The sequence below is a fragment of the Trachurus japonicus genome, chromosome 22 (assembly GCF_045865225.1).
Source record: "Trachurus japonicus isolate A0001 chromosome 22, Traja_1.0".
Lineage (NCBI taxonomy): Eukaryota > Metazoa > Chordata > Actinopteri > Carangiformes > Carangidae > Trachurus > Trachurus japonicus.
Window position 1 is genome coordinate 21769348 of NC_140928.1, and position 12519 is coordinate 21781866.

The window sequence follows — 12519 nt, forward strand, 5'->3', positions numbered from 1 at the left end:
GTTTGTTTTTTGAAGGGGCCTTGTCACTAGACTAACAATTATGCTTTACTTGTCTACAGTGCAAGGAGACCCCAGTTGATGGTAAGTGTGTCAATTAGGAGACCTTCCAGTTGTGGTGAGGAAATTTCATCCTGAGGGTACAATTTCTAATACCTGAATTTGGTCTTTTCACAGAGGACCTCATCTGTGCTTCAGTCAATGGGTAGGTGTATTACAGTGCTGTCTGGTGCTGAGTTTGCATAGGTAAATGTCTTTTACATGGGCTAACTAAGGGGACATTGTCTTCCTCAGCTCACACCTGGAACAAACCCAGTCCACTGGCAATTCCTCTGGAGCCTCATGCAATTCTACCATCACTGCACATGCCTGCTCATCGGTAAGGGTCTATTTTGAATATCTGTGACTCTCAGAGAAAGATTGGACTTTTGCTAAATGGCCATCTCAAGACAAATCTCTCTGAGATTGGAGAGTTTTTGCTGTAATTCTTGTTGTCTTTTTTTCCAAGGCTATCAATCTCACACGGAACAACTTGGTGACACTGATGAAATGCTCACTTGAGAGCCAGACGACATACCCGGTGGAGGTGTGGAAGCTTTTCTTCCAAAAAGCCACACCTGCAATCGACGAGGCCCTTGACTCATTGGCCACCATGGTAAATCCAATCCTATGACTTCACAAAGTCTGTGTTTTCCCGTCTGACTTCAGCATGAAGCCTAAAGTTAATTTTCCAATCCCAGGCCCCCAACAGCAGCTTCCCATCGCCATCGCATGCCCTTGAGGCTCTTGGAGAGGTGAGAATTGCCAACTTCAGCCAGGCGCAGCTGCAGAACGGCAGCTTTGTCAGCAGCTGGTTCCAGAAAAAGATCCGTCCGTTTTTGGCTTCTCCCTCCCGCAACTTCCTATCATGCCTGGGCTCCAGGAACTTCAGCTGCCTGACGTACCAGACTGTGTAAGCAAACATTTGACATAACACTCCACTCTGAGCCAGGCTGTAGAGTCACCAACAGTTTTATACTTGTTCAGATGTTAAAAGTGCTCTCTTGAATTTTAGCATCCAGGCATTCAGCAGCCAAAGACCATCCATGGACAGAGAAAAAGCTCAAGCAGTCTACAGTCATTTCATCAAGCCATTCCTTTCAAGAAATGACTCATCGGGTAAGGCTCTGTTTGGTGAAGTCGTGGTGGTGACTTGTGGTGGTGCACTGCCAATGTCATTATCTCTGTCTTCTTTTGCAGATCCTGGCTGTGTGTCCTCCAGCAAAGGTAGTAAGCAGTGGCTGCAGGCACACCTTGGTAACTTCTCTGCCTTTGCAACCCTGCAGGAATTGCAAGTCCTCAATCCTAACTTCTCCAGTGTGAGTGGCCAGTGTGATTGTAGAATTTATGGCAGCAATTTTCCACCACAGGTCTTAGCTATGGGTTTGCAAATACAGTTGTTTGATTGCATGTGGAATTCCTTTCGCAGGCCGACTCGTTGTCAGTGTTCACTCCTGCTCAAGTGGCACAGCTAACGCTAAGCTCCCCGGACTCGAATGACACAGACCAAATCGATCGTGTGTTTGAGCGCCTTGAGGAGGGAAATGCTCTGGAAAATGTGGATGAATTCCTGACAGAGCTGGCAGCAGTTGAACAGGTTGGCTACTCTCAACACTCGGGCAGCACGGGCAGTCCTTGCCTTTTCCCCCAGCACAGGCAGTACTTACAGTAGATGTGCATCTAAACCTCTACAGCAGTTGCAGGGGACACATTCCTGTCCAGTATTCCTATATTTCGTTCCATCCTTCCTATAACCCTCTAAATGTGCACTTGCCACATGTAAACTGTTTAAATCCACTCATGTCATCATTTGACAGGAGCCTGAGTTCCAAACTGTTGTGAGAGATCGTGTGATGAACAAGACCTTTGCCATCATCAGTCCACATTTCCCACAATTCAAGTCAGGCGACTGGTTTGATTGGTTCCACGGGAAGCTACTTCTTTTCCTCCCAAGTTTCAGTGCAGTGATGCTCAAGAACACAACCTCAAATATCAACTGCACAAACTACCATGTTGTGTGAGTAGCTTTTCAAACACAAGCAGGTTGCATTGCATCAAGGTGGGAAAACATTGATGAGGGACTGGTAACAATGTTTCTTTTCGGCCTTTGCAGGGTGAGTGGAATGGGCAAAGTTTTCCCGGCAATCCCGTGGCGGGAACAGCAAGCCATCACAGCTGTTCTGCTAGCCTACCTGAGAGAATCTGAAAGCGTCATCAATGAGCCAGGTAGGGCTGGTGCAGTGGAATGTGCCATGTAGATGTTTGTGAGAGCTTGAAATTGTCAAAGAATATGCTGAAAAGGCACTGATTAGAAAACCTGCTTTTGACCAGTGACCCGTGTATCGATGGAAAATCATGTTTGCTAAATGCTGCATATGCTTACTTCCCTCTATGGTCCTCAGTTTGTAGACAGGGAATTCAGAGTGATGCCCAGTGGCTACAGTCAAACCTGGGTCCATTTTCTACACACGCAACATACTCTGACCTCAAAGTCTTCAACCTCTCTGGGGTAAGTGGTCCTTTCCAACTACCAATCTGCCTTGAAAGCTGCAGCACAATATTTTGAACTCGGAATCGCTACACACATGGGCTATTTGACCTTGTTAACAGGGAAAACCATTTGTTTATCCTCTGTCACCAGGTGGCAGTTGTGGACTCCCTTTCAGGAAACCAGAAGGCTGAGCTGTTCTTCGATCCAGAAAGTGGCGCATTGGAAAATGAAACCATTGTAAGAGAGGTCTTGACAAGCTTGACAGAGTCCCCCAATGGCAACCAGCTCAATCAGTTTTTCCAGACATTCACAAACATCAGCAAGCAGGTGAACACTTGACTTCAACATTTCCAAAATTCCCATATAAAGCTGTCTGATCCACGGGTCATGCACAACTTGTGCTTGGCCCTGGGTATGTTTGCAGAAGCCAATAAGGGGCCGAGATCAGGCTCAAAGTGACAAATTCCTGATACCCTTGATGAATGAATTGCTCTCGGTGATGCCTTAAATGTGTTCCCCATGCGCAGAAGTTCAAAGTTGTCGGCAAATGTGCTGCTGTCCTTGCTACTGTACAACGTGTTGTGAAAGGTAAAATGTCCTTTGGAACTGACACACCAACCCTTCCATTTCCAGAAAAACATCACCCACATCGGAAATCCAGCTGTACGAGACACCATCTTGAACCTGACCTTGACAGGCCTTGCTCCTGAATTTGGGGACTTTAAGCCAAAAGACTATAAGCTGTGGTTTCAGGTCAATTTGGCCACTGTGTTGGCCAGCCTCTCTCCTGGCAGCTTGGTGGTGATCCCCAACAACATCAGCTGTGCATCCTACGCAGCCATGTAAGAGACATTTCTCAAGACCAAAGTCAGGCCCTTTGGCTTTGCATGAGGTCAAGCTGTGCCGCAATGATTTGTGTTCTCTTCCTTCAGACTCACTGGTCTTCGGCAAAGTTTGACATTCCTACCACTGGACCTGTCACAGGGTGTGAGATCAAGCATGAAGTCACTCAAGGAGAGATTTCCCCGTACGTTGACGTACTTGTTAATAAAAGCCTGATTGAATTTCTGTGATGAAAGCTGTACTGATGTTGTGCCCTCATTTCATTTTCCTTTCAAACAGGTTGCTCACTTGCGGATTCCTTCTCGGTAAGCACATTTCTGTCAGTAATGCATGAATTCCAAAGTGTGGCACAGGATTTTTGTTTGTTTGTTTTTTGGAGGGGCCTTGTCACTAGACTAACAATTATGCTTTACTTGTCTACAGTGCAAGGAGACCCCAGTTGATGGTAAGTGTGTCAATTAGGAGACCTTCCAGTTGTGGTGAGGAAATTTCATCCTGAGGGTACAATTTCTAATACCTGAATTTGGTCTTTTCACAGAGGACCTCATCTGTGCTTCAGTCAATGGGTAGGTGTATTACAGTGCTGTCTGGTGCTGAGTTTGCATAGGTAAATGTCTTTTACATGGGCTAACTAAGGGGACATTGTCTTCCTCAGCTCACACCTGGAACAAACCCAGTCCACTGGCAATTCCTCTGGAGCCTCATGCAATTCTACCATCACTGCACATGCCTGCTCATCGGTAAGGGTCTATTTTGAATATCTGTGACTCTCAGAGAAAGATTGGACTTTTGCTAAATGGCCATCTCAAGACAAATCTCTCTGAGATTGGAGAGTTTTTGCTGTAATTCTTGTTGTCTTTTTTTCCAAGGCTATCAATCTCACACGGAACAACTTGGTGACACTGATGAAATGCTCACTTGAGAGCCAGACGACATACCCGGTGGAGGTGTGGAAGCTTTTCTTCCAAAAAGCCACACCTGCAATCGACGAGGCCCTTGACTCACTGGCCACCATGGTAAATCCAATCCTATGACTTCACAAAGTCTGTGTTTTCCCGTCTGACTTCAGCATGAAGCCTAAAGTTAATTTTCCAATCCCAGGCCCCCAACAGCAGCTTCCCATCGCCATCGCATGCCCTTGAGGCTCTTGGAGAGGTGAGAATTGCCAACTTCAGCCAGGCGCAGCTGCAGAACGGCAGCTTTGTCAGCAGCTGGTTCCAGAAAAAGATCCATCCGTTTTTGGCTTCTCCCTCCCGCAACTTCCTATCATGCCTGGGCTCCAGGAACTTCAGCTGCCTGACGTACCAGACTGTGTAAGCAAACATTTGACATAACACTCCACTCTGAGCCAGGCTGTAGAGTCACCAACAGTTTTATACTTGTTCAGATGTTAAAAGTGCTCTCTTGAATTTTAGCATCCAGGCATTCAGCAGCCAAAGACCATCCATGGACAGAGAAAAAGCTCAAGCAGTCTACAGTCATTTCATCAAGCCATTCCTTTCAAGAAATGACTCATCGGGTAAGGCTCTGTTTGGTGAAGTCGTGGTGGTGACTTGTGGTGGTGCACTGCCAATGTCATTATCTCTGTCTTCTTTTGCAGATCCTGGCTGTGTGTCCTCCAGCAAAGGTAGTAAGCAGTGGCTGCAGGCACACCTTGGTAACTTCTCTGCCTTTGCAACCCTGCAGGAATTGCAAGTCCTCAATCCTAACTTCTCCAGTGTGAGTGGCCAGTGTGATTGTAGAATTTATGGCAGCAATTTTCCACCACAGGTCTTAGCTATGGGTTTGCAAATACAGTTGTTTGATTGCATGTGGAATTCCTTTCGCAGGCCGACTCGTTGTCAGTGTTCACTCCTGCTCAAGTGGCACAGCTAACGCTAAGCTCCCCGGACTCGAATGACACAGACCAAATCGATCGTGTGTTTGAGCGCCTTGAGGAGGGAAATGCTCTGGAAAATGTGGATGAATTCCTGACAGAGCTGGCAGCAGTTGAACAGGTTGGCTACTCTCAACACTTGGGCAGCACGGGCAGTCCTTGCCTTTTCCCCCAGCACAGGCAGTACTTACAGTAGATGTGCATCTAAACCTCTACAGCAGTTGCAGGGGACACATTCCTGTCCAGTATTCCTATATTTCGTTCCATCCTTCCTATAACCCTCTAAATGTGCACTTGCCACATGTAAACTGTTTAAATCCACTCATGTCATCATTTGACAGGAGCCTGAGTTCCAAACTGTTGTGAGAGATCGTGTGATGAACAAGACCTTTGCCATCATCAGTCCACATTTCCCACAATTCAAGTCAGGCGACTGGTTTGATTGGTTCCACGGGAAGCTACTTCTTTTCCTCCCAAGTTTCAGTGCAGTGATGCTCAAGAACACAACCTCAAATATCAACTGCACAAACTACCATGTTGTGTGAGTAGCTTTTCAAACACAAGCAGGTTGCATTGCATCAAGGTGGGAAAACATTGATGAGGGACTGGTAACAATGTTTCTTTTCGGCCTTTGCAGGGTGAGTGGAATGGGCAAAGTTTTCCCGGCAATCCCGTGGCGGGAACAGCAAGCCATCACAGCTGTTCTGCTAGCCTACCTGAGAGAATCTGAAAGCGTCATCAATGAGCCAGGTAGGGCTGGTGCAGTGGAATGTGCCATGTAGATGTTTGTGAGAGCTTGAAATTGTCAAAGAATATGCTGAAAAGGCACTGATTAGAAAACCTGCTTTTGACCAGTGACCCGTGTATCGATGGAAAATCATGTTTGCTAAATGCTGCATATGCTTACTTCCCTCTATGGTCCTCAGTTTGTAGACAGGGAATTCAGAGTGATGCCCAGTGGCTACAGTCAAACCTGGGTCCATTTTCTACACACGCAACATACTCTGACCTCAAAGTCTTCAACCTCTCTGGGGTAAGTGGTCCTTTCCAACTACCAATCTGCCTTGAAAGCTGCAGCACAATATTTTGAACTCGGAATCGCTTCACACATGGGCGATTTGACCTTGTTAACAGGGAAAACCATTTGTTTATCCTCTGTCACCAGGTGGCAGTTGTGGACTCCCTTTCAGGAAACCAGAAGGCTGAGCTGTTCTTCGATCCAGAAAGTGGCGCATTGGAAAATGAAACCATTGTAAGAGAGGTCTTGACAAGCTTGACAGAGTCCCCCAATGGCAACCAGCTCAATCAGTTTTTCCAGACATTCACAAACATCAGCAAGCAGGTGAACACTTGACTTCAACATTTCCAAAATTCCCATATAAAGCTGTCTGATCCACGGGTCATGCACAACTTGTGCTTGGCCCTGGGTATGTTTGCAGAAGCCAATAAAGGGCCGAGATCAGGCTCAAAGTGACAAATTCCTGATACCCTTGATGAATGAATTGCTCTCGGTGATGCCTTAAATGTGTTCCCCATGCGCAGAAGTTCAAAGTTGTCGGCAAATGTGCTGCTGTCCTTGCTACTGTACAACGTGTTGTGAAAGGTAAAATGTCCTTTGGAACTGACACACCAACCCTTCCATTTCCAGAAAAACATCACCCACATCGGAAATCCAGCTGTACGAGACACCATCTTGAACCTGACCTTGACAGGCCTTGCTCCTGAATTTGGGGACTTTAAGCCAAAAGACTATAAGCTGTGGTTTCAGGTCAATTTGGCCACTGTGTTGGCCAGCCTCTCTCCTGGCAGCTTGGTGGTGATCCCCAACAACATCAGCTGTGCATCCTACGCAGCCATGTAAGAGACATTTCTCAAGACCAAAGTCAGGCCCTTTGGCTTTGCATGAGGTCAAGCTGTGCCGCAATGATTTGTGTTCTCTTCCTTCAGACTCACTGGTCTTCGGCAAAGTTTGACATTCCTACCACTGGACCTGTCACAGGGTGTGAGATCAAGCATGAAGTCACTCAAGGAGAGATTTCCCCGTACGTTGACGTACTTGTTAATAAAAGCCTGATTGAATTTCTGTGATGAAAGCTGTACTGATGTTGTGCCCTCATTTCATTTTCCTTTCAAACAGGTTGCTCACTTGCGGATTCCTTCTCGGTAAGCACATTTCTGTCAGTAATGCATGAATTCCAAAGTGTGGCACAGGATTTTTGTTTGTTTGTTTTTTGGAGGGGCCTTGTCACTAGACTAACAATTATGCTTTACTTGTCTACAGTGCAAGGAGACCCCAGTTGATGGTAAGTGTGTCAATTAGGAGACCTTCCAGTTGTGGTGAGGAAATTTCATCCTGAGGGTACAATTTCTAATACCTGAATTTGGTCTTTTCACAGAGGACCTCATCTGTGCTTCAGTCAATGGGTAGGTGTATTACAGTGCTGTCTGGTGCTGAGTTTGCATAGGTAAATGTCTTTTACATGGGCTAACTAAGGGGACATTGTCTTCCTCAGCTCACACCTGGAACAAACCCAGTCCACTGGCAATTCCTCTGGAGCCTCATGCAATTCTACCATCACTGCACATGCCTGCTCATCGGTAAGGGTCTATTTTGAATATCTGTGACTCTCAGAGAAAGATTGGACTTTTGCTAAATGGCCATCTCAAGACAAATCTCTCTGAGATTGGAGAGTTTTTGCTGTAATTCTTGTTGTCTTTTTTTCCAAGGCTATCAATCTCACACGGAACAACTTGGTGACACTGATGAAATGCTCACTTGAGAGCCAGACGACATACCCGGTGGAGGTGTGGAAGCTTTTCTTCCAAAAAGCCACACCTGCAATCGACGAGGCCCTTGACTCATTGGCCACCATGGTAAATCCAATCCTATGACTTCACAAAGTCTGTGTTTTCCCGTCTGACTTCAGCATGAAGCCTAAAGTTAATTTTCCAATCCCAGGCCCCCAACAGCAGCTTCCCATCGCCATCGCATGCCCTTGAGGCTCTTGGAGAGGTGAGAATTGCCAACTTCAGCCAGGCGCAGCTGCAGAACGGCAGCTTTGTCAGCAGCTGGTTCCAGAAAAAGATCCGTCCGTTTTTGGCTTCTCCCTCCCGCAACTTCCTATCATGCCTGGGCTCCAGGAACTTCAGCTGCCTGACGTACCAGACTGTGTAAGCAAACATTTGACATAACACTCCACTCTGAGCCAGGCTGTAGAGTCACCAACAGTTTTATACTTGTTCAGATGTTAAAAGTGCTCTCTTGAATTTTAGCATCCAGGCATTCAGCAGCCAAAGACCATCCATGGACAGAGAAAAAGCTCAAGCAGTCTACAGTCATTTCATCAAGCCATTCCTTTCAAGAAATGACTCATCGGGTAAGGCTCTGTTTGGTGAAGTCGTGGTGGTGACTTGTGGTGGTGCACTGCCAATGTCATTATCTCTGTCTTCTTTTGCAGATCCTGGCTGTGTGTCCTCCAGCAAAGGTAGTAAGCAGTGGCTGCAGGCACACCTTGGTAACTTCTCTGCCTTTGCAACCCTGCAGGAATTGCAAGTCCTCAATCCTAACTTCTCCAGTGTGAGTGGCCAGTGTGATTGTAGAATTTATGGCAGCAATTTTCCACCACAGGTCTTAGCTATGGGTTTGCAAATACAGTTGTTTGATTGCATGTGGAATTCCTTTCGCAGGCCGACTCGTTGTCAGTGTTCACTCCTGCTCAAGTGGCACAGCTAACGCTAAGCTCCCCGGACTCGAATGACACAGACCAAATCGATCGTGTGTTTGAGCGCCTTGAGGAGGGAAATGCTCTGGAAAATGTGGATGAATTCCTGACAGAGCTGGCAGCAGTTGAACAGGTTGGCTACTCTCAACACTTGGGCAGCACGGGCAGTCCTTGCCTTTTCCGCCAGCACAGGCAGTACTTACAGTAGATGTGCATCTAAACCTCTACAGCAGTTGCAGGGGACACATTCCTGTCCAGTATTCCTATATTTCGTTCCATCCTTCCTATAACCCTCTAAATGTGCACTTGCCACATGTAAACTGTTTAAATCCACTCATGTCATCATTTGACAGGAGCCTGAGTTCCAAACTGTTGTGAGAGATCGTGTGATGAACAAGACCTTTGCCATCATCAGTCCACATTTCCCACAATTCAAGTCAGGCGACTGGTTTGATTGGTTCCACGGGAAGCTACTTCTTTTCCTCCCAAGTTTCAGTGCAGTGATGCTCAAGAACACAACCTCAAATATCAACTGCACAAACTACCATGTTGTGTGAGTAGCTTTTCAAACACAAGCAGGTTGCATTGCATCAAGGTGGGAAAACATTGATGAGGGACTGGTAACAATGTTTCTTTTCGGCCTTTGCAGGGTGAGTGGAATGGGCAAAGTTTTCCCGGCAATCCCGTGGCGGGAACAGCAAGCCATCACAGCTGTTCTGCTAGCCTACCTGAGAGAATCTGAAAGCGTCATCAATGAGCCAGGTAGGGCTGGTGCAGTGGAATGTGCCATGTAGATGTTTGTGAGAGCTTGAAATTGTCAAAGAATATGCTGAAAAGGCACTGATTAGAAAACCTGCTTTTGACCAGTGACCCGTGTATCGATGGAAAATCATGTTTGCTAAATGCTGCATATGCTTACGTCCCTCTATGGTCCTCAGTTTGTAGACAGGGAATTCAGAGTGATGCCCAGTGGCTACAGTCAAACCTGGGTCCATTTTCTACACACGCAACATACTCTGACCTCAAAGTCTTCAACCTCTCTGGGGTAAGTGGTCCTTTCCAACTACCAATCTGCCTTGAAAGCTGCAGCACAATATTTTGAACTCGGAATCGCTACACACATGGGCGATTTGACCTTGTTAACAGGGAAAACCATTTGTTTATCCTCTGTCACCAGGTGGCAGTTGTGGACTCCCTTTCAGGAAACCAGAAGGCTGAGCTGTTCTTCGATCCAGAAAGTGGCGCATTGGAAAATGAAACCATTGTAAGAGAGGTCTTGACAAGCTTGACAGAGTCCCCCAATGGCAACCAGCTCAATCAGTTTTTCCAGACATTCACAAACATCAGCAAGCAGGTGAACACTTGACTTCAACATTTCCAAAATTCCCATATAAAGCTGTCTGATCCACGGGTCATGCACAACTTGTGCTTGGCCCTGGGTATGTTTGCAGAAGCCAATAAGGGGCCGAGATCAGGCTCAAAGTGACAAATTCCTGATACCCTTGATGAATGAATTGCTCTCGGTGATGCCTTAAATGTGTTCCCCATGCGCAGAAGTTCAAAGTTGTCGGCAAATGTGCTGCTGTCCTTGCTACTGTACAACGTGTTGTGAAAGGTAAAATGTCCTTTGGAACTGACACACCAACCCTTCCATTTCCAGAAAAACATCACCCACATCGGAAATCCAGCTGTACGAGACACCATCTTGAACCTGACCTTGACAGGCCTTGCTCCTGAATTTGGGGACTTTAAGCCAAAAGACTATAAGCTGTGGTTTCAGGTCAATTTGGCCACTGTGTTGGCCAGCCTCTCTCCTGGCAGCTTGGTGGTGATCCCCAACAACATCAGCTGTGCATCCTACGCAGCCATGTAAGAGACATTTCTCAAGACCAAAGTCAGGCCCTTTGGCTTTGCATGAGGTCAAGCTGTGCCGCAATGATTTGTGTTCTCTTCCTTCAGACTCACTGGTCTTCGGCAAAGTTTGACATTCCTACCACTGGACCTGTCACAGGGTGTGAGATCAAGCATGAAGTCACTCAAGGAGAGATTTCCCCGTACGTTGACGTACTTGTTAATAAAAGCCTGATTGAATTTCTGTGATGAAAGCTGTACTGATGTTGTGCCCTCATTTCATTTTCCTTTCAAACAGGTTGCTCACTTGCGGATTCCTTCTCGGTAAGCACATTTCTGTCAGTAATGCATGAATTCCAAAGTGTGGCACAGGATTTTTGTTTGTTTGTTTTTTGAAGGGGCCTTGTCACTAGACTAACAATTATGCTTTACTTGTCTACAGTGCAAGGAGACCCCAGTTGATGGTAAGTGTGTCAATTAGGAGACCTTCCAGTTGTGGTGAGGAAATTTCATCCTGAGGGTACAATTTCTAATACCTGAATTTGGTCTTTTCACAGAGGACCTCATCTGTGCTTCAGTCAATGGGTAGGTGTATTACAGTGCTGTCTGGTGCTGAGTTTGCATAGGTAAATGTCTTTTACATGGGCTAACTAAGGGGACATTGTCTTCCTCAGCTCACACCTGGAACAAACCCAGTCCACTGGCAATTCCTCTGGAGCCTCATGCAATTCTACCATCACTGCACATGCCTGCTCATCGGTAAGGGTCTATTTTGAATATCTGTGACTCTCAGAGAAAGATTGGACTTTTGCTAAATGGCCATCTCAAGACAAATCTCTCTGAGATTGGAGAGTTTTTGCTGTAATTCTTGTTGTCTTTTTTTCCAAGGCTATCAATCTCACACGGAACAACTTGGTGACACTGATGAAATGCTCACTTGAGAGCCAGACGACATACCCGGTGGAGGTGTGGAAGCTTTTCTTCCAAAAAGCCACACCTGCAATCGACGAGGCCCTTGACTCATTGGCCACCATGGTAAATCCAATCCTATGACTTCACAAAGTCTGTGTTTTCCCGTCTGACTTCAGCATGAAGCCTAAAGTTAATTTTCCAATCCCAGGCCCCCAACAGCAGCTTCCCATCGCCATCGCATGCCCTTGAGGCTCTTGGAGAGGTGAGAATTGCCAACTTCAGCCAGGCGCAGCTGCAGAACGGCAGCTTTGTCAGCAGCTGGTTCCAGAAAAAGATCCGTCCGCTTTTGGCTTCTCCCTCCCGCAACTTCCTATCATGCCTGGGCTCCAGGAACTTCAGCTGCCTGACGTACCAGACTGTGTAAGCAAACATTTGACATAACACTCCACTCTGAGCCAGGCTGTAGAGTCACCAACAGTTTTATACTTGTTCAGATGTTAAAAGTGCTCTCTTGAATTTTAGCATCCAGGCATTCAGCAGCCAAAGACCATCCATGGACAGAGAAAAAGCTCAAGCAGTCTACAGTCATTTCATCAAGCCATTCCTTTCAAGAAATGACTCATCGGGTAAGGCTCTGTTTGGTGAAGTCGTGGTGGTGACTTGTGGTGGTGCACTGCCAATATCATTATCTCTGTCTTCTTTTGCAGATCCTGGCTGTGTGTCCTCCAGCAAAGGTAGTAAGCAGTGGCTGCAGGCACACCTTGGTAACTTCTCTGCCTTTGCAACCC

General features: G+C 46.5%; 3 protein-coding genes and 1 long non-coding RNA gene across 4 annotated transcripts; all 4 read left to right on the plus strand.

Moving 5' to 3' along the window:
* Nucleotides 1-179: 179 nt before the first annotated feature.
* Nucleotides 180-3813, plus strand: LOC146964009 (uncharacterized). The gene is made up of 15 exons (XM_085768086.1): nt 180-202; nt 292-376; nt 506-652; nt 738-949; nt 1052-1155; nt 1237-1355; nt 1466-1633; nt 1854-2053; nt 2150-2262; nt 2439-2545; nt 2678-2854; nt 3161-3369; nt 3460-3564; nt 3650-3675; nt 3794-3813. The coding sequence occupies exons 3-15, from the start codon at nt 542-544 to the stop codon at nt 3811-3813; spliced, it is 1671 nt and encodes a 556-aa protein (XP_085624212.1). The 5' UTR covers nt 180-202; nt 292-376; nt 506-541.
* A 94-nt stretch (nt 3814-3907) lies between these two features.
* LOC146964010 (uncharacterized) lies at nt 3908-4361 on the plus strand. The gene is made up of 3 exons (XR_015034706.1): nt 3908-3936; nt 4026-4110; nt 4240-4361. It is a non-coding gene; the product is annotated as an uncharacterized LOC146964010 (long non-coding RNA).
* A 94-nt stretch (nt 4362-4455) lies between these two features.
* On the plus strand, nt 4456-7162 carry LOC146964011 (uncharacterized). Its single transcript, XM_085767023.1, has 9 exons — nt 4456-4683; nt 4786-4889; nt 4971-5089; nt 5200-5367; nt 5588-5787; nt 5884-5996; nt 6173-6279; nt 6412-6588; nt 6895-7162. The coding sequence occupies exons 2-9, from the start codon at nt 4817-4819 to the stop codon at nt 7105-7107; spliced, it is 1170 nt and encodes a 389-aa protein (XP_085623149.1). The 5' UTR covers nt 4456-4683; nt 4786-4816; the 3' UTR covers nt 7108-7162.
* Nucleotides 7163-7647: 485 nt separating this feature from the next.
* On the plus strand, nt 7648-12155 carry LOC146964012 (uncharacterized). The gene is made up of 18 exons (XM_085768087.1): nt 7648-7670; nt 7760-7844; nt 7974-8120; nt 8206-8417; nt 8520-8623; nt 8705-8823; nt 8934-9101; nt 9322-9521; nt 9618-9730; nt 9907-10013; nt 10146-10322; nt 10629-10837; nt 10928-11032; nt 11118-11143; nt 11377-11404; nt 11494-11578; nt 11708-11854; nt 11940-12155. Exons 3-18 carry the CDS (start codon nt 8010-8012, stop codon nt 12153-12155), a joined length of 2127 nt encoding a protein of 708 aa, XP_085624213.1. The 5' UTR covers nt 7648-7670; nt 7760-7844; nt 7974-8009.
* The last annotated feature ends 364 nt before the right edge of the window (nt 12156-12519 follow it).

Excerpts from the sequence above, each read along its gene's own strand:
- LOC146964009 (XM_085768086.1), top strand. The coding sequence starts at position 542 with ATGAAATGCTCACTTGAGAGCCAGACGACATACCCGGTGGAGGTGTGG. Across the intron at positions 653-737 it reads TTGACTCATTGGCCACCATG|GCCCCCAACAGCAGCTTCCC; the intron begins GTAAATCCAATC and ends TTCCAATCCCAG. Across the intron at positions 1,156-1,236 it reads TTCAAGAAATGACTCATCGG|ATCCTGGCTGTGTGTCCTCC; the intron begins GTAAGGCTCTGT and ends CTTCTTTTGCAG.
- LOC146964011 (XM_085767023.1), top strand. The coding sequence starts at position 4,817 with ATGGACAGAGAAAAAGCTCAAGCAGTCTACAGTCATTTCATCAAGCCA. Across the intron at positions 5,090-5,199 it reads TCAATCCTAACTTCTCCAGT|GCCGACTCGTTGTCAGTGTT; the intron begins GTGAGTGGCCAG and ends TTCCTTTCGCAG. Across the intron at positions 5,788-5,883 it reads TGCACAAACTACCATGTTGT|GGTGAGTGGAATGGGCAAAG; the intron begins GTGAGTAGCTTT and ends CGGCCTTTGCAG.
- LOC146964012 (XM_085768087.1), top strand. The coding sequence starts at position 8,010 with ATGAAATGCTCACTTGAGAGCCAGACGACATACCCGGTGGAGGTGTGG. Across the intron at positions 8,624-8,704 it reads TTCAAGAAATGACTCATCGG|ATCCTGGCTGTGTGTCCTCC; the intron begins GTAAGGCTCTGT and ends CTTCTTTTGCAG. Across the intron at positions 9,522-9,617 it reads TGCACAAACTACCATGTTGT|GGTGAGTGGAATGGGCAAAG; the intron begins GTGAGTAGCTTT and ends CGGCCTTTGCAG.